At 37.2% G+C, this 25,850-nt stretch overlaps 1 protein-coding gene across 2 annotated transcripts in view; it reads left to right on the plus strand.

Moving 5' to 3' along the window:
- RAP1B (RAP1B, member of RAS oncogene family) overlaps positions 1-19,544 on the plus strand; it is a 51,117-nt gene extending 31,573 nt beyond the window's left edge. For both annotated transcript variants that reach the window (XM_079775009.1, XM_079775010.1), the window contains 7 exons: positions 8,594-8,676; positions 9,655-9,723; positions 11,096-11,152; positions 12,059-12,199; positions 13,890-14,033; positions 15,459-15,575; positions 18,220-19,544. In XM_079775009.1, coding sequence (XP_079631135.1) covers positions 8,620-8,676; positions 9,655-9,723; positions 11,096-11,152; positions 12,059-12,199; positions 13,890-14,033; positions 15,459-15,545 — 555 coding nt within the window. In that variant the 5' untranslated portion in view covers positions 8,594-8,619 and the 3' untranslated portion in view covers positions 15,546-15,575; positions 18,220-19,544. The remainder of the gene's footprint in view (positions 1-8,593; positions 8,677-9,654; positions 9,724-11,095; positions 11,153-12,058; positions 12,200-13,889; positions 14,034-15,458; positions 15,576-18,219) is intronic.
- Positions 19,545-25,850: the final 6,306 nt, after the last annotated feature.

The following is a 25,850-nucleotide window of genomic DNA, read 5'->3' on the forward strand; positions in this document are numbered from 1 at the left end:
GGAATATAGTAGTAAACCATCAAGTCTATAGCTAAAGAATTATAGTATAGTTCCGTTTATTTTAATATATTCCAAACTAGTTACAGTGAGTGACAGGAGGACTAAAAAAGATAGAACCCCCATATGGTTTGAAACCAATTTTAGTATATATATTCTATATCTTCACTTACCTGGAAGAAATTTTATAAATCAGACTAAGGCTGTACAGCAGTCCCCACCTGCATTCTTACGTTTTATTGAGCTAGAAGGTAAAATGGTATAGAGTAGTGATTCTCAACTGAGAGAGGAGCAGTTCTGCTACAATGTACTGAGCAGTAGCACTCAGACCATTGCTGCTGCTATTATTATTTTTTAAAAGCTATCTTTTATTGATTGTTAATATTGTAAGGTACCAGGACTCTTAAGGAAAACTACTACATGCTATTTAATTTATTGAGCACATACTGTATACTAGGCACTGTTTTAGATTCTAAGGATATAGCAATGATGAATAAACAGACCAAAATCCTAGTTTTTGTGGAGTTTACAATTTGTATATTTGCCTCACAACCTTATCATATGGTTATTACTGTCTCCATTTACCCAATAAGGAGAGTGAAGCTCCGAAAGTTTTCATGACTTGCCTGAGGTTATACAAAACCAGGATTTGAAACTTCGGTGCTATGAACACTATGCTATGCTGTCAAAATTGTCCCTCTTTGAAGATCTGTGAAAGAACAATAATTCTCAATGTCTTAAACATTACTTATCACGGATCCCCTTGAAATTCTGATATAACTCTTTCCATCTTGAAATAGTGCATGAAATTTTAGGAATTCACAGGTTCTCAATTGCTCGTTCATGGCATTGAAGTTAAGAACACTAGTACAGCCGAAACCGGTTTGGCTCAGTGGATAGAGCGTCGGGCTGCGGACTGGAAGGTCCCAGGTTCGATTCCGGTCAAGGGCATGTACATTGGTTGCGGGCACATCCCCCGGTGGTGGGTGTGCAGGAGGCAGCTGGTCGATGTCTCTCTCTCATCGATGTTTCTAGCTCTCTATCCCTCTCCCTTCCTCTCTGTGAAAAATCAATAAAATATATTAAAAAAAAAAAAAAAGAACACTAGTACAGGAAGGTTTTGCCTATGGCTCACAAATACATGGGTACCACCACTTTCTTTCCTATTCCCCTTCCCCCGCAACAAGCCAATGACAGACATTACTTACTGATCAGCATTGTCTTTTCTTTTTTTTTTTCTTTTCTTTTTTTTAAATATATTTTATTGATTTTTTACAGAGAGGAAGAGAGAGGGATAGAGAGTTAGAAACATCGATGAGAGAGAAACATCGATCAGCTGCCTCTTGCACACCTCCTAATGGGGATGTGCCCGCAACCAAGGTACATGCCCTTGACCGGAATCGAACCTGGGACCCTTGAGTCCGCAGGCCAACACTCTATCCACTGAGCCAAACCGGTTTCGGCAGCATTATCTTTTCTGCTGAAAACTAATGGTCAGTTTCTAGAGTTGGTATTCACTATTAAATCAGGTTTTTTTAATCAGTCTTAGAATCTGGAAGCAATTTTTCAAAACTGGTGTACTAAAAAGCACAGATTTGAAAAAATAATATTCACAAATTTTGGCTATTGTACTGTTGGGTTTTATTTTTAAGGAAAAAGTACTTCTAGCATTGGTATTTATCAGGATTTAAATTAAAATATTATGGTTGCTGGGTCCATGTAAGGAAGTATTGAAAAAAATTAATGAAAGATAATGACTATGTTTAGTTGTATTTTCTTCTTATTGGTGTTCCTTGTTTAAAAAAAAAATTTATTAGTAAGTTAGATGTGTTTTGTCACTATATTTTTAGATTTGGAAGTCTATTGCTGACTTCAATCACATTTCTCTACTTCAAAATTTGAACCATTTTCAATTTCCTATGACCATAGGACTCTGTGGTAAAAATTCTTCTTGGTTGAGTTACTAAAATTAAAACAAGCTGGAAGCAATCCAAATGTCCACCAGCTGGTGAATGGATAAAGAAAATGTCCTATACCCATGCAAAGTATCTTTTTTGTCAGTAATAAAAAATAGAAGGGCCCTAGCCAGTTTTGCTAAGTGGTTGGAGTGTTGGCCTGCAGACAAAACACTCTCCAGTTCAATTCTGGTCAAGGGCACCTCAGTTGCAAGTTCCTCAGTCCCAGCGGGAGGCAATCAATTGATGTGTCTCTCTCACATCGATGTTTCTCTCTCTTTCTCTCCCCTTCCCTTCCATCCTCTGTAAAAAATCAGTGGAAACATGTCCTTGGGTAAGGATTAACAACAACAATAAAAAAACACATGAGGAACAAATTACTTATAGAAGCACTAATATGGGTGAACATGATTCATTCTGGCAACAAGTAATATTTATGGATAAATGAAGCAACTGGGAAAAAGAGTCCCAACCATTTCATTAAAAAACTAGAAGCCTGGCACACAAAATTCGTGCGCGGGTACGGTCCCTAAGCCTGGCCTGCTTTCAGGGTCATCTTCCCCAGCTGCCCGCAGCTGGCCCCACCGCCACCCACCCCCGGTTCCCCGTTTGCCATCAGCGGGGAAGGGACCAAGAGGTCGGCTGTTCCCGCCTGCTCACTGGCTCCACCCCCGCCAGGGGTGGCCATCAGGCAATCGGAGCCTGCTGGCCAGAGAAAGAAACCAAGAGGTGGTCAGTACGCCTCATAGTGACTGGTCCAGTGGTCGTTCTGGTCGTTCTGCCGTTAGGGTCAATTTGCATATTACCCTTTTATTATATAGGATGTAGTTCTGCCCTGGCCAGTGTGGCTCAATTGATTGGAACATCATCTCATACACTGAAAGATTGTGGGTTCAATTCTCGGTCAGGGCACATATCTGATTTGTGGGTTCAATCCCAGGTAGGGGTGGGTGCAGGAGGCAACCCAATGTTTTGCCCTCGCATCCATATCTCTCGCTCTCTCTCAGCCCCTTCCCACCCCCTTCTCCCTTCCTCTCTCTCTAAAATCAATAGAAGCATGTCCTTGGGTGATGATTAAACAAATAAAAATATTTTAAAAAGAAATGTAGTTTCCATAAATGTTTACTTTTTATAGTCAATGTCTTTTTTTTTTTAATCCTCACCTGAGGACATTTTTCCATTGATTTTTGGAGAGAGAGGAAAGGAGGGAGTAAGAATGGAGGGGGGGGAGAGAGAGAGAATCATTGATGTGAGAGAGAGACATCGATTGGTTGCCATCCACATATGCCCACCTGGGCTGGGGGTGGAGCCTGCAACTGAGATGCATACCCTTGACTGGGTATTGAACCCTGACCCTTCGTCTGTGGGCTGATGCTCTAACCACCAAGCCAATAGTCAATGTTTTTTAAATGGTAATTTTTATGTTGATTCAGTCAAGTATTTTTGTTTTTCAGTTGTGTCATTGTTTTTGTTTTTGGGTTTTAGTAACTTTATAGTTGTGTAGTCACCACTACAACCAGTTTTACAACACTTCCATCACCCCAAAATATTCCCTTAAGACTCTGTATAGTCAGTCTACTCCTACCCCCAGTGAGGAAAGGTCCGGGAATTACTAGTATTGCGTGCTCAAGTTTCCCTTGGAGAGCAGCGTTATGGGACAGATATGGGATCTTTCTACTTTTGTTTCTTAGTAAGCATGGAACATTGGTTCTTCCAATGGCTCTACTTGTAGTATGTACAGCTATCCTATTCCATAGGCTCCCATTTCTTAGAAAACAAAGACACTTTGGTTCAGTTTTTCTTTCTAGCTTGTTTACTTTGTGAGGGTCTCTGAAAATGCTTAGCCGTTGTATATTTTCTAAGTTACAATTTTCCATTTTAAGTTTCCTAGCCAATCAGAGAGAAGGGACTTGTCTCCCTGTACCTCAGCTAGGGTCTACCACAAAATATTTTTTTAAATTTCCTGAAGTCAATTTTTTTTCTATCAAGTCATTTTTATTTTGTTTGCAACTTTAAATCTTGACCAATCTACCCCTAAGAAAGACTTTTGAAATAGAAACTAAATAGGTTATTGTTCTACGTCACTTTTTTAAAAGATATTTGAATCTGGTGTTTCTTATCCTGCTGTTTTAACCTTTTTCTTTTATGGGAAATTAAATAATTAGTAATTAAGTTGGAATTCTGCACCAAATTTCTGTCATTCTTCCTGAGATTTAGGAAAATCCTTAAACATCATTTCAACTAAATTCTAGGCCAGTGTTTAAATTCAATTTTTATAGTTCTGCTTTCTACTTAGACAATTAAAGGGGCTGTTCATTGTTTAGTATAATTGTTCCCTTACTGAGAAACCCTCAGGAAGGTAGTTTGTTTCAGAAGTAAAGGGAAGGGGAGCAGAAGAAATAGAAGGGTTTTGTGGGTAGTATAAATAGACAGAATGAATCAGGAAGGGTAGGTTTCCAACGGTTTGAGCAGTAGAGAAGAAAAGAGAGACTATTTTAGTCGTATTTTGAAGCCCCAGAGTACCAATTAAAGGAGCTGATTATTCAGTGTTATTTTTGTCCCATAGTTCTTCATATAATTTTAGTTCCTATTAAGGTATTAGTTTTGACATTCTAAAAGTTGACCATCGGTCTAGTTGTTAAGTCACAATTGTTAGTCACAATTTTTGTCATTTACCAATTTAAGTGCAAGAAACAAGATTATATTGGAAGTTTATAAAAGACACAAATTCTATCTAGAGAAGGTTTTGGCTTTGACAAATAAGGAAGAGATCACTAGAGACAAGAAAAATGGTGTCATGATAATTACTTAGAAGAGGCACATTGGGAACTTTCTGGGTGATAAAAGTGTTTTAAATCTTAATGAGGGCTGTGTTTGTGGTTGCCAGTACTAGAAAATGTCAACACTAATTTAACTGCAATGCCTAAGATCTACTTGTTTCATTGGATGTAAATTATTCCTAAATAAAAATGATTTGAGTGTTTAAAAATAGATGTGTCCTTGCAAACAGATACTCAGGTTCCCTAACCAAGTAGAGGTTTGGAAAGAGCCGCATAATCAACAATCCTACAATATTGACCTTATAATATGCCATCATGAAGGTTTTAAAAGTGACCCAAGGTGAAGTTTGACAGTCATTCACCTTTGCTTGGTCACTGGCTTTACTCATCTTCAACCTTTTAGTACTTGGGGCTAGTTTGAATTGAATTGGAGGCTTATTAGGCCTATGCTCCATCCATTCCAAACAGAGCATCCTCTATTCAGTGAATCAAACTAGACAGTCCAAGACAAAACAAAACACATTTTTCACAAATAGATGGACAAAAGCAAATCAAGTAACTAAAGAATTAAACTAATGGCAAAAATATTTACCAAACAATATACCTCCAAGCCAAAACCTAAAGGCCTAATTGCCTTACACAAAGATCAATTTGGTGCAAGTCCTAGGATAACAAAATAAACTTAGAAATGAAAACTCAAGGAACCAGTTGGAGCTCCCATCATTGTTAAGACAGACTTATCTGGCAGTAAGTTCAAAGAACAAACAGCAGTGGGTCACAAGCAGCCTGTTTATTTAGTGCACTTGTTTGTCTAAGGGCTTCATTTGGAATGATGCCAAATGAAGGTCTTAGGTCAACTGTCAGAGAATAAGAGAGACCATTCATATCTGAAACAAAACACAAAGCTGAAGTTATTGAGTACTTTAAGAAACAGCTATCCTAGTCAGACACAGTCTTCCTGAACAGAGCAGACTGCTAGTTTTATATGGTTTTAGGGAATTAGAGTTTAAAGATCAACAAACTTTCAAAGGCAGGAGTGAATTAATGTTAACTTTAGAAGCACTGTCACTCAAGTGAGACAGTTGTTGATTGGTTGGCATTTTGATGTGTGTTCATTGAAGTGAGGTTTTTTTTCAAGTTGTAGATAAAGAAAAATGGATAAAGGAATGCTGGAGATCAGTCTTATTTGTATTAACGTAGTTGGTTTGTTCTTTGGGATGTTTAGGAAATTCTTGTCCCCAGAGTTACCACATTCCCTCTAATTGGATACAGAAACACAAATTTGGAGGCATCTATCATTAGAATTCTAAGTTTTTAAAAATATTTCTCAGGTAAATCATTACAGATCTTCAGAATGTGGACTGACACGCTAACCACTGAGTGACATAGCCAGGGCCGGAATTCTATTTTTAAATGCTCTTTTATGTTAAATAAACCTGGCTTTGGTTGAACTTTTACAAAGAGTAATTTTTTTTAATTCATTTTTTTAAATATATTTTATTGATTTTTTACAGAGAGGAAGAGAGAGGGATAGAGAACTAGAAACATCGATGAGAGAGAAACATCGATCAGCTGCCTCTTGCACACCCCCTACTGGGGATGTGCCCGCAACCAAGGTACATGCCCTTGACCGGAATCGAACCTGGGACCTTGAGTCCGCAGGCCGACGCTCTATCCACTGAGCCAAACCGGCCTCGGCACAAATAGTAATTTCTTTATTGGTCCAAAATTTATATGTGTGCTATAGTATAGAACAGTGGTCGGCAAACTCATTAGTCAACAGAGCCAAATAGCAACAGTACAACGATTGAAATTTCTTTCGAGAGCCAAATTTTTTAAACTTAAACTATATAGGGAGGTACATTGTTATTAACTTAATTAGGGTACTCCTAAGCTGGCCTTTGCTAAAAACTCAAGGGGCCAAAGAGCCACATGTGGCTCGCGAGCCGCAGTTTGCCGACCACTGGTATAGAATATCCTTAAAGCTGAAAGTTGGTTCAACTTACTTTATATCCTCTTTCCTAAAATTATAATCTGGTAAGAACTATACAGCTCATAAAAGTTAAGGATACTATATTCAGGAACTGGAAAAAAGTCTATGGGAATGATGGGTTCAAGTTTAGAAATAAAATATAGGGACTAGTAAATGGGAAAGTTTGCAGCTAACTTTTTGTGAGGTTAGAGGAGGGGTTCCTCATTCAGGAACAGAAATATATATCCTATATAATAAAAGGGTAATATGCAAATAGATCGAACGGCAAACCGACCGGTAAACCGACCGGTAAACTGACGGGTCGCTATGATGTGCACTGACCACTAGGGGGCAGCCGCTCAACGCAGGAGCTTCCCCAGCCCACAGGCAACATCTCAGTCCCTTCCCCCTGCAGGCAGATTCCCATCGCCCGATGGGGAACGGGGAATGGAGGAGAGGGGGTGGCCAGGGCCGGCTGCTGGCAGCCGGGGAAGATGGCCTTGATCGTGCGCCAGGCCTCTAGTATATATATTAGTTAGGTAGAAGTGAAGGAGAAAGTTTTGAAAGGAAGTCCATGGCAATAGACCTGGCATCTTGAGAAATAAAGGAATGTCATAGACAGGTTAAACAAAGGATGTCTTTTCTAAGAATATAGGCTGGAAGGAAAGAACATATAAAGAGATTTAACACAAAGAAATATACCAAAGTGAGTCCATTTGTGATTGACTGACTTTCAGAAGGGGCTATCAGATAGTAACTAGTTTACAGAAATATATTCACTGAAGCAAATGATTATTGGTTGATTAAATGTTTTTAAACCAGTTCTGGTAGTTGCTTGTTGCTATGACTAAAGAACTATTATTTCTTGATTAAGAAGAAAGTTTAAAATCTGTTCTGGTGGCTACTTTTATATCATGGCCCCTGACCAAATTTTTTTTCCCTAGGAATGTGGGAGCTTTGTATTCTCATATTCTCCCCTATCATGGAAACTTTTAGGGTCTTCTTTCTCTATACTGAAATTTTACAATGATAAGCCTTAGTATGGTTTGCTTCTTTTTGTTTTATTGTTATTGATACTTAGTATTTCATCATATTGAACAGAGTCTGGCCATTGATATTCAATTCTGCCACTGATTCCTGACCATTTTCAGACACCTTGTACCTCTCCCATTTCAGCAATGAGTATTTGGTCTGCTTTCTCTGCTAGCTCAATTTACCATTCATGTATCTCAGGGGTCAGCAATTTTTTTTCTATAAATGGCAAAGTAAATATTTTAGGCTTTGCAGACCAGATGGTCTCTGCTGTAACTTCTTAACTGCCATCACAGCAAGATAGCAACCACAGACAATACAAAAATGAATAGGCATGGCTGTATTTCAATAAAACTTTATGTACAAAAACAGATGGTGGGCTGGATTTGTCTATAGACTTCTGCCCTATCCTATTTATCTTTCTAGAATATTAGCTCAGTGAAGGCAGGATTTTCCCTCCCCCCTCCCACCCCCAATTTGGTATATTCCTGTACTTAGTAGGCATTCAACTACTTGTGACTCAAGATAGGAAGGTAAACATGTCTATTGCTGCCATCTTAACCAATAGAATATCCTTCCAAGCTTTTCTTCAGCCTCCTCCCCCCCACCACCCATTTTTTTTCTTAATAAATATTTTATTCTAATTGAACTTAGGAAGTACTGAAAGTCATATCTGTAATTCTGCAGTTTCTTTCTACATCTGATGTGTTAAAAGAGCCCATTCTTTAGTAAGTCTGTTTATGGGATGCTCCATATTAGTGTGGTAATCATTTAAAACTATTTGCTTGAAGGTCTTATATAAGGACCACCTGATTACAGATATATTACTTAAGAATTTTTTGTCTTTTCTTTAATAGGTACTAGCTTTTGACAGGTTTGCACCATGCGTGAGTATAAGCTAGTCGTTCTTGGCTCAGGAGGCGTTGGAAAATCTGCTCTGGTAAGTCATTCTCACTATACCTAAGCTATTCACTCCAAGACATGTTCTTCTGTTGAGTTTTAGGTTTTGATTATTTGTTTTTGTTTATCTGTTAAGGTGAAATCTCAGTAATTTTAGAAGCAATGTAATATTTTTCTTATAATTTTAGTCAACTTTTAGTTGTATCTGGGTAGATCATATTTTCTCTGGAATACTGGTTCCAGACCAACATGAAATATGCCAGAATACAGTTTGAGTTCAGCACAGAGGGTGAGAGCATATAAAAGTGTGCATTTCAGAGCCACATGGGAGTTAATTTTGGTCTTTGTCATTATATATATATATTTATGTTAGAAAATATTAAATAAAGCTTATAAAAATATTTTTCAAATATCACCTCTGATTATACAGTTTTTACATTATTTTGACAGTCATGTTTTCTGTATCAAGGAAAATATAGTAAGAAAAAAGACACAGCTTGATGGTGGTTGGGAAAGGGAAGAAGCTTAGGGAAAATAACTTGATGAGTAGTTGAGAGTTTACAAAGCCCCACAATAAGATAGATTGATCATCTATTTGACCACTTAGCACAGAACTTAACATGCTGAAATCAAACTGAGAAGTGTGTACAACAGAGCATGAGCTGCTTTTTCATGTGTAATTATATCCAGAGTAATGGGGAAGTGTTGTGTGTGCACACACGTGTGTACACAAAACAATTAGCCACTTTCTAATTAAAATTCAATTAAGATAAACTGGAAATATTTTAAAATTTTTAAATATGGTATTATCTCTAAATTTAGAATTACCTAACAAAGAGCATAGTGATTACTTTTTAAAAAACAACTTTCTAAGGTAATCTCACCAAATGCATGCATTCAAATGTGATTGTGTTTTTTATCAGTGGTATAACTACTATGTGAAATCAATAGTTTGAAATGTACAGATTTGGATTTGTTCTTTTCTTTAGAAGTATAATGGTATGTTAATTTTTTTCAGACTGTACAGTTTGTTCAAGGAATTTTTGTTGAAAAATATGATCCTACGATAGAAGATTCTTACAGAAAGGTATATGTTACTTTAAAAGGCCTTTTGCTTTTGACTTTACTATAAATTATTGGTTTTAGCTTTATAATTATTGAATGTCATTTACATAGTGGGAAAAATTTATACTTGATTATTTCTTGGCATTGCATGTCTACCAGTTTATGAGGATCTTAAAGACTTGGCTCTCGTTGTCCCTCTCATTCTCTCTTTCATTCTCTCTCTCTCAAGAGGTAGGCCATCTATTTCAAGTGTTCTATTCAAGCTTCATGTTCCATCCAAACCCCCCCCCAAAGATGAAAAAATACTCTCGAGTTCCCTTTTTTTTTTAACCTAAAGATGTGAGTACAGGAGTATCCCTAACCTTCCTACTAATAACTGAGAAAGTGTCACTGCTCATAATAGAAAAGTTTATTTCGGTGTTCGCTAACACAATATATGACAATAGAACTTAATGTGAAGACATTTTAATGTAGTAGCGAGAAAGTTATGCCTCACCTTATGTAGCAGCCAGCATGGCCCCTACTGCTATGCAGTCAGTGTGTTTCATTCATTCCTTTGTCCACAGTCTACAAAAACAAAACAAAACTGGAAAGCCCTTCCTGCACCCTAGCTGTGAGGCAGTAGAACTTTTTTTTTCCACAGCTAATTTTAAATAACTTTTTTCCCTAGAAAATGTTGGGTGAAAGGTGGTAACAGAGAAACACAATTTATTTTATAGCTGTCCTCTGCTTTCTTGCTACCAGAGATTTTATTTTCCAATACAGTGAAGGGGGGTGTGGTTATCTAGAAAAATGAAACTCTTTCTAAAATATTGGCAGAATTGAGGTAGACAGAATCACTTCTGATATTATTCACACTACAACTGGTTTCAATTTTTTAAGCTTTTTTGAAATAATTTCCTTTTTTTAATGAAGGGGGGTTTTTTGTTTTGTTTTTTTAAATATATTTTTATTGATTTCAGAGAGGAGGAAAGGAGAGGGAGAGAGAGAAACATCAGTGATGAGAGAGTATCATTGATCGGCTGCCTCCTGCACACTCCCCACTCGGCTCCGAGCCCACAACCCGGGCATGTGCCCTTGACTGGCATCGAACCCAGGACCCTGCAGTTCACAGGCCGACGCTCTATCCACTGAGCCAAACCAGCTAGGGCTGAAATAATTTCCTTTCCAGAATTAAGTGTTTAGTGATTCATATTGAGCTTGGATCTTGTTGGTATCTGTGTTGAGTCAGAATACATGGTTTTTTCGCCTAATACAAAGTTGGTGGACCTTAATTAGAGATTAGAGTTGCTATAATCTGTCTCTGTTTTAAATATCATATTAGCTTTTGTGTATATTAAGATATGTTGTTTATATAAAAAAAATAAAGATCTATTTTGACTTTTTCCCCCCAGCAAGTTGAAGTAGATGCACAACAGTGTATGCTTGAAATCTTGGATACTGCAGGAACGGTATGTAAAATGAAGTACCAAAGTATATGCACAATTTATGCAGTATTCTCCTTGTAAATGCTAATATTCTATAGACATGTTAGTTAAGCTTATTTAAAAGTACTACTTGCATTAAATTGTAAAGCTTTTTTATTCTTGAATTCTGTTTTTTTGTGTGTCCTTTGTAATTACAGGGGGTTAGTTATTTAAAAAATAAGTAGAAAGTTGTTTGGATGAAAATTTTCGGTCTCACTAGTACTTTTAAAGTATGTTAAAATTTATTACCATATTTTAAATAATGTGGAAAATACTTGGGTATACTTATTTATTTCTATAAGATATATTAATTCCTCTGTGGCTGTGTGAAATATTTTGAATGGTATCGTTCCTCCTTTAAAGTATTTATGAACCAACTAGATTTGTTGGTATGTGAAGGTGAAGGGAAGATTTATTCTGGATATATGGTATTCATTCAGCTAATATTTGAGTACCTGATATGTGCCATGGACTGTGTTCTTACCCTAATGGAAGAGAAAAGGTATGGGAAATGGCAAGATGTAGGTAAGCATGCCGGTGGACTCCATAGAACTAGAGCATTGTGAGGTAGCTGTAACTTGGGGACTTATTTGGGTGCCCTACAAATTATAAAATATTAAAAAGTTTCCTTTAAGTAGCTTTTAGAGACAGGATATTTCTATCCCACTTGAGTATAGTTATTGCACATAAATCTGCTTTGGTGTATCATTTTTAAATTAAAAGCTTAGTTTTTGTAATATCAACTTTTCAAATAGCATCTTGCCACAGATTGTAATTTAAAGATATGTTACATAATATTACAATATTCTTCATTGAGCTCTAATTATAGACTTTGAAAATTGTCAAATTAACTGTCACAACATTATTCTTTAATGATTCTTTCTATTGTAGGAACAATTTACAGCAATGAGGGATTTGTACATGAAAAATGGACAAGGCTTTGCATTAGTTTATTCCATCACAGCACAATCCACATTTAATGATTTACAAGATCTGAGAGAACAGATTCTTCGAGTTAAAGACACTGATGATGTAAGCTGACATCCTAATAAATAAATGTACTTTATTTTGAACTCTTATTGTAGTGATATCCAATTTAAAACTAAGAATTTAAAGTTGATGTATTTATTTGGGGGGCTTGTATTTCAAAAGCTTTTTCCTTGAGAGGCCAAAATATATCTTTAACTCTCATACCTATTTCAAATATATATAATGTGGAAAGTGAAAACACTCCTCTCCCTTTAACCTGTGTAAAATAAAATTTATATCCTTCCCATTTTTAAATCATGCATTGGATGGGGAGGAAGGACAGATGTGGGTGACAAATGTTAACTAATAGAGCGAATTATGTTCTGGCCACATTACTGGTAGATTTAAGAGCCTTTTAAACATGTGAACACACCTAACTAAACTAAGACAGAAAAGAAGCATAATAATTATTTTTCAGGAAACCAACAAACATATTAGATTCTAATGTTAATTTACATGCCCCTTCAAAGTGTACCATAATGGAGTTTAATCCCTGTATGCCAGAAACTTCAAATGGATTATTTTAATTCCTCATCTTACTCGATATAGCAGTGGTTCTCAAAGTTGATCGTGCTTTAAATCACTAGCTGAAACTGGTTAAAACAGATTGCCAGGCCCCAACTGCCCCACTCCCAGAGTTTCTGATTCATTAGGTCTAGGATTGAGCTCAAGAATTTGTATTTCTAACAAGTTTCTAGATGGTGTTGATGTTGCTGGTCTGTCCCAACACTTTCAAGAACCACTATAATATCTATAATTAAATTATGGTAAATATTGTGAGACTTCTAGGAAATGCTGTTGTTTCTTGGACTTCTGAAATAAAAACTTTGAGGCACCCTACATATTTATAGTGACCTCAGTGAAGCACTTCTTAATTAGTAAATCTGTTTTGTATTATCCGTAGTAACTACTGTACTTCTATCAGTTGCATTAAACAAGTATTTATTAATATAATACTATATATCTTCCTAAAAAGCCAAAATTCTTGATTTTCTAATTTGGATTTTTCCCCCAAAAAATTCTTTAGAAAGTCAATCTCTAAATGATTAAAGGGAGTTTTGAAGAATAAGTATTATTTTTCCATGGTGTCCTTTTAAAATTACAACATCACATGCATCCAGACACATGATTAATGTGGTGTAGATTTTAGTAAATAAAGATGATTGTAACTTTGTAGCATTTTAATTACAGACTCTAAATAAAAATTCTACTTTAAGGACTTTCCAAATTTCTCCTTTTTAAGTTGTAAAATTGAGAATAATTATTTGATAAATGCATGTCAGAAAACTTGAAGTTGATTCACATCTCTAAGAGAAACATTTAAAAATTTTGAGTTATACTGGCTTTTTACAGCAACACCTTTTGGTACTTCCTTTTTGAAAAAAAGTTTTGTATTTTGCTTATTATAATCAGTTATAAGTCTGTTGTGATATAATCTTAAGGGTTATTTTCCCCTTTCATAAACAGATCCTAGCTTGTTTTATAAAATTTTCATGTGAAAGGTTCTTAAATTAACATTATTAAGGCTTTCATACTTAACTGTAAATTTTATTACAAATTATCAATTTAATATTTTTCTCTGATATAATATAAAAAATAATCCTTAGAGTTGACTCTAAGAATTCTTTGAATTTAAATTTATAGCATATATTTATTTACTTATTTCTTTTTACCCTCACAAATACATTTTTAGGTTCCAATGATTCTGGTTGGTAATAAGTGTGACTTGGAAGATGAAAGAGTTGTAGGAAAGGAACAAGGTCAAAATCTAGCAAGACAATGGAACAACTGTGCATTCTTAGAATCCTCTGCAAAATCAAAAATAAATGTTAATGAGGTATGGTGAAATATACTTTAAAAACTCTATTTGGAATTCAACATGCAGAATTAATGGAAAATAATGTATGTGTATTAACACAACCCCAAGTTAATGTGTACTCGGGGTGCTTTTTTTGTTCCTTTTCTTTTTCCTTTTTTTCTTTTTTAAAATATATTTTTATTGATTTCAGAGAGGAAAGAAGAGGGAGAGAGAGATAGAAACATCCATGATGAGAGAGAATCATGGATCGGCTGCCTCCTGCAACCCAGGCATGTGCCCTTGACCAGAATCAAACCTGGAACCTTTCAGTTAGCAGGCTGACACTATCCACTGAGCCAAACTAGCTAGGGCTTCTTTTTTCTTTTAATATTTTTTATTGACTTCAGAGAGGAAGGGAGAGGTAGAGAGAGATAGAAACATCAATGATGAAAGAAAATCATTGATTGGCTGTCTCTTGCACGCCCCCTACTTGGGTGGGGATCAAGCTCGCAACCCGGGCATGTGCCCTTGACCGGAATCGAACCCAGAACCCTTCAGTCCGCAGGCCGACTATCCACTGAGCCAAACCAGCTAGGGCTCAGGGTGCTTTGTTAATTCTTGTAGGCAAAAATCTTATCTACACTAATAAAAGAGAAATGTGCAAATTGACCGTACCTTCGTGATGCCCACCAGCCAATCAGGAGTGAGTATGCAAATTAACCCAACAAAAATTGGTGGGTTAATTTGCATATGCAGGTGCCGAGCGGCCGGGGGCAGGATGTTTGCGTCATCACCATGGCGATGACGCAGGCGGAATCGGAGCGGAAAGGCGGTGTTGGCAGCGAGGGAAAGGAAGGCCCATTCCACACGAATCTTCATGCATCAGGCTTCTAGTATTAAATAATCTGCATGTTAATAAGCAACAGTGTATTTTAACCTCTTCATTAAAGTGGAATAAACCATGGGGGGGGGGAAGAAAGGCTGGGAAAAAAAATGGTAGAGGTGGGGAAGACGAATTAAGTCTTTGGGTATATGAAAGATGTGTTATGTAAAAGAGCAAATTGAAAAAAGCATGCACGGTTCTTGCCTTGAAGGGGCTTAAAGTCATATTGTAAAAATACTTGGGAAGATCTGAAGAAGAGTAAATGTTCTAACTGAACTAAGATTAAGATCTCCACAGCTCCTTCAACTCAGTGCTTATTTTAAGGAGAACAATTTTAGCCCTCCCAAAAAATAAACAGAAAAGAACTTGGCATTTATAAGAATACCTGGTTTTACTCTTATTTCTTAACTAAAAAAAAAATTTTTTGCTTTCTTGGGTTCATTTATATCCATGGAAAGTTCTATTTTTTAATTTTACTTTTTCATTTTTTGGTGGTGGTTGGTTTTTTTGTTTGTTTGTTTTTTAGTTTTTTTGTCTCCTGTAAATTAAAAATATGTATATATATATATATATGTTTGCAGATCTTTTATGACCTAGTGCGGCAAATTAACAGAAAAACTCCAGTGCCTGGGAAGGCCCGCAAAAAGTCATCATGTCAGCTGCTTTAATATACTAAATGCATTGTAGCTCTGAGCCAGGTATGTTCATTTCTTTTCCTCCTTTTTAAAATCTTTTCCTTTAACTTGTAACCTCAACTTCATTTAGGGCACTCTTGTTAAGACAGCAAGTATAGAATTTTTTGTTGTTCTAAAAAAGAAATAATTCCCTTTTAAGATATTCATGAGTTAGTATAATATCTTAGTGACTAAAATAATTATTTCATTTACATATCATCAGAAGTAAAGTATTACACATAAGTGAATATTCTCTTTTATTTAATATGTACTTAAGCCCCAGTGAGACACTGGTTCTTGCTGACAATACAGTGATGAACAATACTGACCTCTCTTTGCCTCTTCATTGCCTTAATTGAAGTCTAGTGGTAGAGTTGGACAAATAATTGCAAAATATGATAAATGCTATTATAGAATAAATCCAGCCTAGTACTAATAATAAGAATACATGACACGTTTATCATGTGCCAGGCACTCTTTTTAAATACTGTCTGTGTTACAAATGAGTGAACTGAGACACAAAAAGATTGTTACTGCCCTACCTGGTTTGCCTCAGTGGATAGAGTGTCGGCCTGGGGACTGAAAGGTCCCAAGTTCGATTCCAGTCAAGGGCATGTACCTTGGTTGCGGGCACATCCCCAGTAGGGGTGTGCAGGAGGCAGCTGATCGATGTTTCTCTCTCATCGATGTTTCTAACTCTCTATCCCTTTCCCTTCCTCTCTGTAAAAAATCAATAAAATATATTTGTAAAAAAAGATTACTTGTTTAAGCCCTGCAGTTAGTAAGTACAAAGCCAGAATTTAAATCCAGTGATCTAGAGTATATAATTTAAGCCATGGACTGGCTGCCAAGTCCATGCTTAGTTATTAATGAGGACTATGTTATAATGAGTACTATAGGAGCATGTAACGGACACCAAACCAGGTATGTCACACGAGCTATGGATTCAGGAAAAGTTTAAGCTGAGATATGAAAGTCAAGTAGAAATTGTGAAGGGGGTAGAGAATTCCAGCCAGAGAGAACCACAAATTTCAGCCACAGAGGAGGTAGCAAAGGAAAACTGAGCATATAACATTTTTATATCGTTTTTGAAAATAACCATATTAAGTGAGTTAAACCTTATAAAGCAGGTGATCAGTGCCTGGCACATGATAAATCCTCAACCATTTTAGCTACTGCTGTTTGCCAATAATAATGGTTTCCTGCTCAGGATTAATTAAACCATATTGTACTGTACTCTTATCGTTGGGCACTTTATATGTTTATGGTTCTGCTTCTTCCTATGTTAAATGGCCCTGTACTACCATACACTCTGGTACTGTATCTTTTGGGGGATTTTGACCCTACTCTCCGTTTAAGGCTTTCTGTTTTAGAGATATATCCTCTCACTTCTGATATTCTCTCTTTCCTGACCACATACATGCCCATTCTTAGCACACATGTGCCTGAACTCACACATTCCCACCTGTCCCTTCCAATTTGCTACATTCAGTCTGCTAGGAAAACTTAGCAAACTCAGACTCTAAATGAGGGCTTAAAGTTCGAGGCATTTGGGAAATCAACAAACACATACATATTAACAGCATTTCTGGAGCTCGCAACAAGTCTGATCCCCACAAAAACAGTAAAAAAAAAAAAAAAGGGAACATTTTTTTAGCCCAGACATGTATGGAGAAAATCATCCAAAGTAAATAGATATTTGGCAATGTGTTTTGACTTTACTTCTTTTGTTTATATCACTCACCACTTTTTAAGTTTACATAATTTTAGTGTAATACCAGCCTTTTTCTGACATTCATCTAAAAATTGATAGAATGTGTTTAAATGTGGAATTAGAAAGTGTATATATATAACTCAACTGTAAAGAGCCATCATGAAATAATTTCTTGTCTACTTCTCTGAACCAGCTTTTTAGCCACTCTTATTGGAAGAGGAAGAAAGACCTTGATTTTCTGATACTAGGAACCTTAGTGAGCTGTGCATTCTATACTTAAGATGTAATTCTAGGATTGTGAACACTTGTAGAGTCACCAATTTTGTTAATATTGCTGTCTTTTCATCTTAATTCTAATAAAGTTGAACTGACCTAAAATTTTAATGTGATTTCCTCCCACCTCCCCCCCCCCCCCCCCGCTTTTAATCTTTGGAAGGTAATACACAGAGATTTGCACTAAGGCAGTGGTCGGCAAACTGTGGCTCACGAGCCACATGCGGCTCTTTGGCCCTTTGAGTTTTTAGCAAAGGCCAGCTTAGGAGTACCCTAATTAAGTTAAAAACAATGTACCTACCTATATAGTTTAAGTTTAAAAAATTTGGCTCTCAAAAGAAATTTCAATTGTTGTACTGTTGATATTTGGCTCTGTTGACTAATGAGTTTGCCGACCACTACACTAAGGGATACTCCCTTTTTTTATCTAAGACTTTCATTTGACTGACTTTCAAGATGGCAGCAGGTTAGATGAAGTAATTCTAAAAAGATGAAAACATCTACCCTTGCTTTGCTTTGCTTTGCTATGAGTTGTGGTACATTGTCATTAATGTAATGAAGACAAGAGCCTGCATTCTGTTCATTTTTAAACCTTGAACACTGTTGTCTTAATGTGTTCCTTTGGCTCTTTTGTGTGCTGTTTTCAACCCATGTTTGCAATTTATTTTTTTCTTTTGACAGGTCTGAAGAACTGTTGCCCAATTCAACAGTGCCAGCATTCCAACTTTGTTAAACCTACCAACATCTTAAATGGACTTTCTGTGGTGGTACCCTTTAAGAGGCGGATGAAAGCTACTACATCAGTTTGCACATTCTAATCACTTTCCAGTATCACAAGAGAGATTTTTACTTATATAATAGCCCTAGTGTATGCATCTGGTAAAACCAGAGGCTACAATCCAGTATTACTGCTAAGAGACATTTTCATCCACCAATGTTGTACATGTATGAAAATGGTGTACTGTATACTAGAACATGCCCCATACTTTGTTTTGGAGAGTACAATAATGTAAATCCTAAAAGCACCACTATTTTAGCATAATAAAAGAAAGTCCAAAGAGCTCCTATATAGACTACTCCAGATAACTTCGCTTCTTTGATACTTGTAGCTTACTGTAATTTTTTTTAAGAAAATCAAGGTCATTATCATTGTATTGTACAAATAAGCGCTTTGATTAACACAGCTATATAGTTTTTTTAATTTTTAAAAAACCTGTGGAGACAGTGATCTTGTCTTTAAAAATACAATAGTCCTTTCAGTATAATGTCTTAGATTAAAGACGTTGCCTTTAATATCTGTTGGGAAGGAAATGTCCAGATTTTTCAAATCTCTTATATGTTTCCTTTTTTGTTTACATAGGGAACAATGTTTATAGTTGTGTGTACAGTGGGGGTCTACAACAAGAAGTGTATATTTTCAAACAATTTTTTAATGATTTAACAATTTTTGTAAATCATTTTCAGGCTTCTGCAGCTGTAGATTCTCACTGTGAATCCCTTGCTTGCTCATGCATAAGTGTATTTGCAATACCAAATATACAGGTTTAGTATTTTTGCCTGTTAGTAATTGTTTCACATGTGTAACGTTTTGGTTGAGATGTTAAATGGTGGACGAGTACTGTGGATGTGAATGTGGGAAGTAATTTTAATCATGTATAATTGGTCACAAGGCCCAAGTTGCAGTAACTATTGCTGTTTTATTTAACAATGCCTTGTTGCTTTGTATGCATTAATGTTTGGGTGTAAAGATTGTGTGTCTATCCAAGAGGGAGCCGCAGTATTTAAATTGACCAACCTAATGTTACAACTACTTAGAGGTGGCCAAATGTAAACTAAAAGCCTTAATTAAAGTGGTGCAATTTTGTATAACTTAGCATCAGTAGTTCAATAAATTTGGATTGCCATGCAAGGGCTTGCATTATAATTACTTGCCACTTGAATGTGTTTTGTGTAATGTTTAACAGTGCTAGTAAATAAATATAGATTTAACTTCTTTTTAAATCTAATAGGTGTATTTCACATAGTGTGGTTTCATAATTTAACATTTGGGCAAGCAGACTCATTCATTACGTGCAGAACTGATAAGTGAAATATGTCATTTTTTCCCCTAGTATTATTTGAATATCCATATAACAGCCTTTTGAATTTTTCCTTGGGAAAGAGTTTTGTAAATCAAGCAATATTACTTATGAACATATGCCTTCTGCATAATGTTTAATAGCTCTTTGAGGTGTAAGAGGAAGAATTGAAAATACATTGACAGATGTTACACATTTGGATTTTTTTAAAAATATAGGATGAAGTTATACTTAGAATATTATGGTTATAAAATTTTTTGAATGAAGTGGACTTAAGTACTACTTTCTTTTTAAATAATAGATCTGTCTTTGTCTTATGTGTACTATAATTCAGGGTTTTTTTTGGGGGGGGGGGTTGACACTTGCAAACAAAAGTTAACTCAAACTTTCTCAAAGTATTTGTCAGCCACTCAAGTATATCATCAATTAATTACTGCTACCATCTAATTTAGGGATGTCTGCCAATCCCCTAAATAGATGCTATTGAATGGGATACTTAAAGGCTTTCATTTAAAGAAGAAAAGGGTCTTACTCCTTACATATTTAACTCACAAAATTCCATGTATTTAAAGGTTCCATGGATCTATAGAAAAAATAAATGTTTGTCCTTGCAGTAGCCCCACTTAACTAAAAAGACTTATTTTGGCAGAACTGGTTTTACTTGTAGTCATTGGGAGAAAGTTAAACCCAAAAGACATGGGATTGTGGAGCCCTAAAGTCACTTCAATTTACTGTGTCCTGTTATATCCATTTGACCCTATTTGAGGGCACCCTCTTTTTTTATAATATTTATATTTTTATTGATTTCGGAGAGGGAGAGAGAGAAACATCAATGATAAGAGAGAATCATTGATCGGCTGCCTCCTGCACACCTCCTACTGGGGATGGAGCCCACAACCCAGACATAGGCCCTTGTCCTGATTCGAACCCAGGGCCCTTCAGTCCACAGGCCAACGCTCTATCCACTGAGCCAAACCGGCTAGGAGAACCCTCATTAATTCAAATGTTTGTTACCTACCACCTATATATCAGGCTCGGTTCTAGGCTCTTAAAAACAGATATTCAACAGATAAAATTTAAGTACTTCCATTTTAAGCATTGTTCTAGGGTCTGACGATAGAGCAGTAATGAGATTAACTTAGTACCCTGACCTAGAATTTATAATCTGTTGTAGAGTTTCTCAGCCAGCGCCATGGATGTTTTGTGCTGGATAATGAAGGAGTTGTGGGAGGCTGCCCTGTGCATTACAGGATTCTTGGAGCATCCGTGGTCTCCACCCACTAGATGCCAGTAATGCCATTGCCAGCTGTCCTCCAGTTAGATTTAGGGAAGGGGGAGGAGAGCAGGTGTTGAAGGGCGAAATCACCCTGGTTGGGAACCACTGATCTGGTAGGAAATACATTAATTTATTTAAAAGTGAAAATACACTCCAGTGAGTGTGAGGGGTACAAAATGGACAGCTTATGAATAAGAATGTAGCCTCTGGAACCAGATTTCCAGGGTTTCTAATCCCAGTTCTGCCACTTCTTAGCTTGTGACCCTGGTTAGATCCCTCTATTTCCTTATCTGTAAAATGGGAATGATAATAGCACCTACTTCATAGGAGTTAAAAAGTGAAATAAATGCCAATACCACCCCTCTAGGTCAATATATACTAATATATATATTTGTATTTCACTGATAGATATAGGGCTGTAGTTACACAGAAAGCACCATTATCTCTCATACAAAATAGTAACTGCTCCTTAGGAATGCAAATCATATGTAGAAAGACTTATGTGCTTAAATGGAAAAATGCTAAAGTAATTCAGTCAGAAAACTCACAAGTTCCTTTTAATGTCCCCAAGGATACTTGTAGAAACTTGAATTTTAGGAGAAAACCAGAAGGGTATTTCACTTAATTTTTCTGAAAAATATAAAAACCCTATTTTGACTTTAATGTTGGCTCAGCCTTTTTTATGAGTAGAAAGTTTTAAAACCTCTATTTTTGAAAGTAAGTTTTGCTTTGCTTTTTTAATCATCTTGACTTTAGATGTGGGGCAGCAAACTTAGAATCAATGCAACCTGGTTTTCGTGTACCTCAATCTGTGTCTTCATTGAATTTAATCCCCATAAATTGTTCTGTCTCCTCTCTATTAAATCTTGGAAATATAGGAAGGAGTTATAGTATTTTTATTTTATTTTTATTTTTTTGTTAATCCTCACCAGAGGATATTTTTCCATTGATTTTTTAGGGAGAGTGGAAGAGAGGGGAAAACAGAGAAACATCGATGTGAGAGAAACAAACACATGGATTGGTTGCCCCCTGCACAAGCCCTGACCAGGGCCCAGGCTGGGGAGGAGCCTGCAACCAAGGTGTGCCCTTGACCAGAATCGAACCCAGGACCCTTTGGTCCATAGGCCAATGCTCTATCCATTGAGCCAAACCAGCTAGGGCAGAGTTAAAGTATTTTATAATTAATATTCCTGTGACCTTATCTTAGAAATCTTAAGTGTTTGCAGGCTCCTCTCTCTTTTTAACATGTTTTTATTGATTTTTGGAGATTGGAAGGAAAAGGGAGAGAGAAACATTCATGAGAGTGCAACATCAATCAGCTACCTCCTGTGTGCCCCCTACTGGGGATCAAGCCTGAAACCTGGGCATGTGCCCTGAATGGGAATCAAACCTGCAACCTTTCCGTGCATTGAAAGATGCTCCAACCAATTGAACCACACTGGCCAGGGCTTATCTCTCTTAACCTATCAGTGAGCCTTAACAAATAGTGATTTATGGGATTCAAATTATTTTTAAAAATTTGTTCTGTAATTTGTTTCAGTGCATTAATATAGTGGTATGTTATGAATGCATGAGAAGAATGTAATAAATTGAGAATAGAACTAAATTTATGTTCTCTTAACTGATATTAAGAGAGGTATGTATGAGTCTTTGCTGGGATATTGGTACTTGTCAAAATTGGCTTCTAAACCTATTAATGAAACAACTAAGTTTGTAGGTTTGATATTAGTTTATCTTTGAAAGGTAGAAATAATATACTCATTGCTAAATAGGTCTGTTTTCTAAGTGCTGCAGTGTTTTTTCAGATTTAAAAAAAATATTCCACATGTTGTACATACTTTGAACTTGCTCCCTTAAAACATCCTTCTTAGTGGCCTATAGATTACTGACTTTAAGAATTAAAAATTCTGACCAAAATTAGGAATAGCTACCTGATTTTTTTAAAGCTAAGAATCAACAAACATATTCAATATTGCATGTCTACCTTGTTTTATCATTTATAGGCAATAATATCTCCTGATTTGTCTGAAAGGGGGTGGAGACAATTTTTAATATTTTATATTCTGAACCTAGTTTGACATGATTTTCCTTATACAGTTACATAAATGAGATAATAATGCAGATTCAGCATTTGGGACAAAATGCACAGTTTTTTGTTTTCTGAAAATTAGCACAGATCGTACAGATTTTTATGTGAATAATATATTAAGTCAAAAGGTTTTCAGCAGTTTTTAAATAGGCAGAGATAAGCCTTTCATGTTTTTGTCACTTGCCATTATTAGTCCTTCAAATTTCTGTGTATAGTGCAATAGTTGATGTTCCCTATAAGCACTACGTTCAGAACAGGAAACTGTTACAGTCATGTGCTGCATAATGTTTCCGTCGATGATGGACTGCATGTACAGTGGTATACCTTATAGCCTATGTGTGTGTTGTAGGCTAAGCCATCTAGGTTTGTGTAAGTGCAGTCTATGGTGTTCACATGACAAATCGTCTAACAAAGGATTTCTCAACATGTTGTTAAGCTGCTCATGACTTTATTGTCCAACTTTTGAATGTGCACCTTTCTGTGCTTGGGGCAGAGGGAAGTATCAAAGAATAAATGCTAGCCCAGCAGCCGTGACTCAGTTGAGCATGGACCTATGAACCAGGAGGTCATGGTTCGATTCCACCATCAGGGCACATGCCTGGGTTGTGGGTTCAATTCCCAGTGTGGGGCCTGCAGGAGGCTGCCAATCAATGATTCTCTGTCATCATTGATGTTTCTCTCTCCCTCTCCCTTCCTCTCTGAAATCAATAATGTTTAAAAAAAGGGGGGGGGGGTAAATGCTAAACCCCAGTCCCTGCAAGATGCTTAATGCATCAATGGTGGGTAAGACAACTCAAAAAGTTTCAAATAAGCAAAAATCTAGTAACATATCTAATAATCCTATCTAATAATAGACAAATATGCAAATTGACCATACCTCTGACACCCACAAGCCATGCCCACCATCCAGAGCGAGTATGCAAATTAATCCAAACCAAGATGGCTACAGCCACAGAGAGCAAGGTTTCCTAGGTAACAGAGGAAGCCAAGCTTTCCGCCTGCCCTTGCCAGGCCTAAGCCTCCACTCAAGCTACAAAGTTTCAATTATAGAAGGTAAACAAATTCAAACAAATGGCGGCAGAATGGAGCTTGAGAGAGCAGGCCAGGGTTGCCGCCGGCAACAGGGGAAGCAAAGCTTTCTGCACACCCTGGCCGGGCCCACCCGCTTAAGGCAACAAAGTTTCAATTATAACCCCAACACAAATGGCTGCTGGCCTCGCAGGGAGCCCCAGGCTTGGCTCCGCTCCAGGCTACAAAGTTTCAATTGTAGAAGGAAAATAAATTCCAGATACCAGGGCCTCCGCTTGGGTTGCCAGGGGGCGTGGCTGGCCTGCAAACCACCACAGGCCCCTCGCTCAGGCCGCCCCACACCCCAAGGGAACCCCCACCTGATCCAGGATGCCCTTCAGGGCAAACCAGCTGGCCCCCACCCCTGTACCAGGCCTCTATCCTATCTAATAAAAGAGTAATATACAGATTGATCATCACTGCAACACACAATATAGCTGCCCCCATGTGGACAAAAGATGGCCACCACAAGATGGCCAGCAGGAGAGGGCAGTTGGGAGGCACCCAGCCTGCAAGGGAGGGCAGTTAGGGGTGACCAGGCCGGCAGAGGAGGGAAGTTGGGGGCAAACAGGCTGGCAGCAGAGTGGTTAGGGGGTGATCAGGCTGGCAGACAGAAGCGGTTAGGGGCAATCAGGAAGGCAGGCAGGCAAGCAGTTGGGAGCCAGCAGTCCTGAATTGTGAGAGGGATGTCCGACTGCCTGTTTAGGGATCCGACTGCCCACCGGGATCGGGCCTGAACGGGCAGTCAGACATCCCTCGAGGGGTCCCATATTGGAGAGGGTACAGGCTGGGCTGAGGGACAACCCCCCTCCGTGCACGAATTTCGTGCACCGGGCCTCTAGTAGATCATATTCTGTTATCCATACTATACAAGTGACATAAAAGTAAAAATTGCTTTCAAATGTGTAATTATTAGTTTTACTCAAGTCAATGTTAGATTCTCTGAGCAAATCAACCATTGGTGGAGAACTGCATGGCTGGCAGGAAAAAAAATGAGTATCTTTACATACTGGAAATGGAGTGCAATCAAATTGATGTGGCATAGTGAGTAGTTACCAGGGAGTCACTCCACTGTTCTAAGTGAGTACTACGACTAAGTAACATTTTGACAGCTGTGTGAAAGATAGCCAGAGAGGAATAATGGTAAAGCTGGAGTTAACCCAGCCAGCTTGTAGGCTGCTTGGGTCTGGAAGGATGAAGTAAATAGGGTTGGAGCTCTGATGAGAAAGGGACCCAAGAAATTTTTTAAAGGAATAACTGGAAAATTGGTTAATGGCTTAGATGCAGGGGATGAAGGAAAGTAAAATATCTGATTATATTAGCAGGACCAGAGTGAGTACCAATGAAGATAAATTGAAGAAGGAAGAAGCCAGCAAGGAATTGGTTTTTAGTGTATGAGCAAAAGAATTTTTTGTTAAGACAAAGTTTAAGTTAAGCGAAATATTGTCATGAGTATCTTCTGAGGAGAGGCGAATTTTAACAGTTGGACCTTGAAGTCACTGACATACAGGAGGCAACTGAAACCATGAATGTGAATGAAACTATTTTCATAAGGATTAAGCATGAGAAAGAAAAATAGGACATCCTGACCTAAGTGGGCTGGGGATGGAGAGGGGAGAGTTGGAGTACAAAGGGCTGCTCTTACAGATCAGATAGCCTTCGATGGCCTGAACATACAGAGGCTGATGGCAAGGAGTAAGATCATGTTCCCCCTACTATGCTATAAGCTAGCAGTAATTCCATCCTCTGGACACATCATAATTTGTATCTGTCTCTATATATACTTCTTAGGGGGAGAAGT

This window comes from Cnephaeus nilssonii (assembly GCF_951640355.1).
Source record: "Cnephaeus nilssonii genome assembly, chromosome: 6".
NCBI lineage: Eukaryota > Metazoa > Chordata > Mammalia > Chiroptera > Vespertilionidae > Cnephaeus > Cnephaeus nilssonii.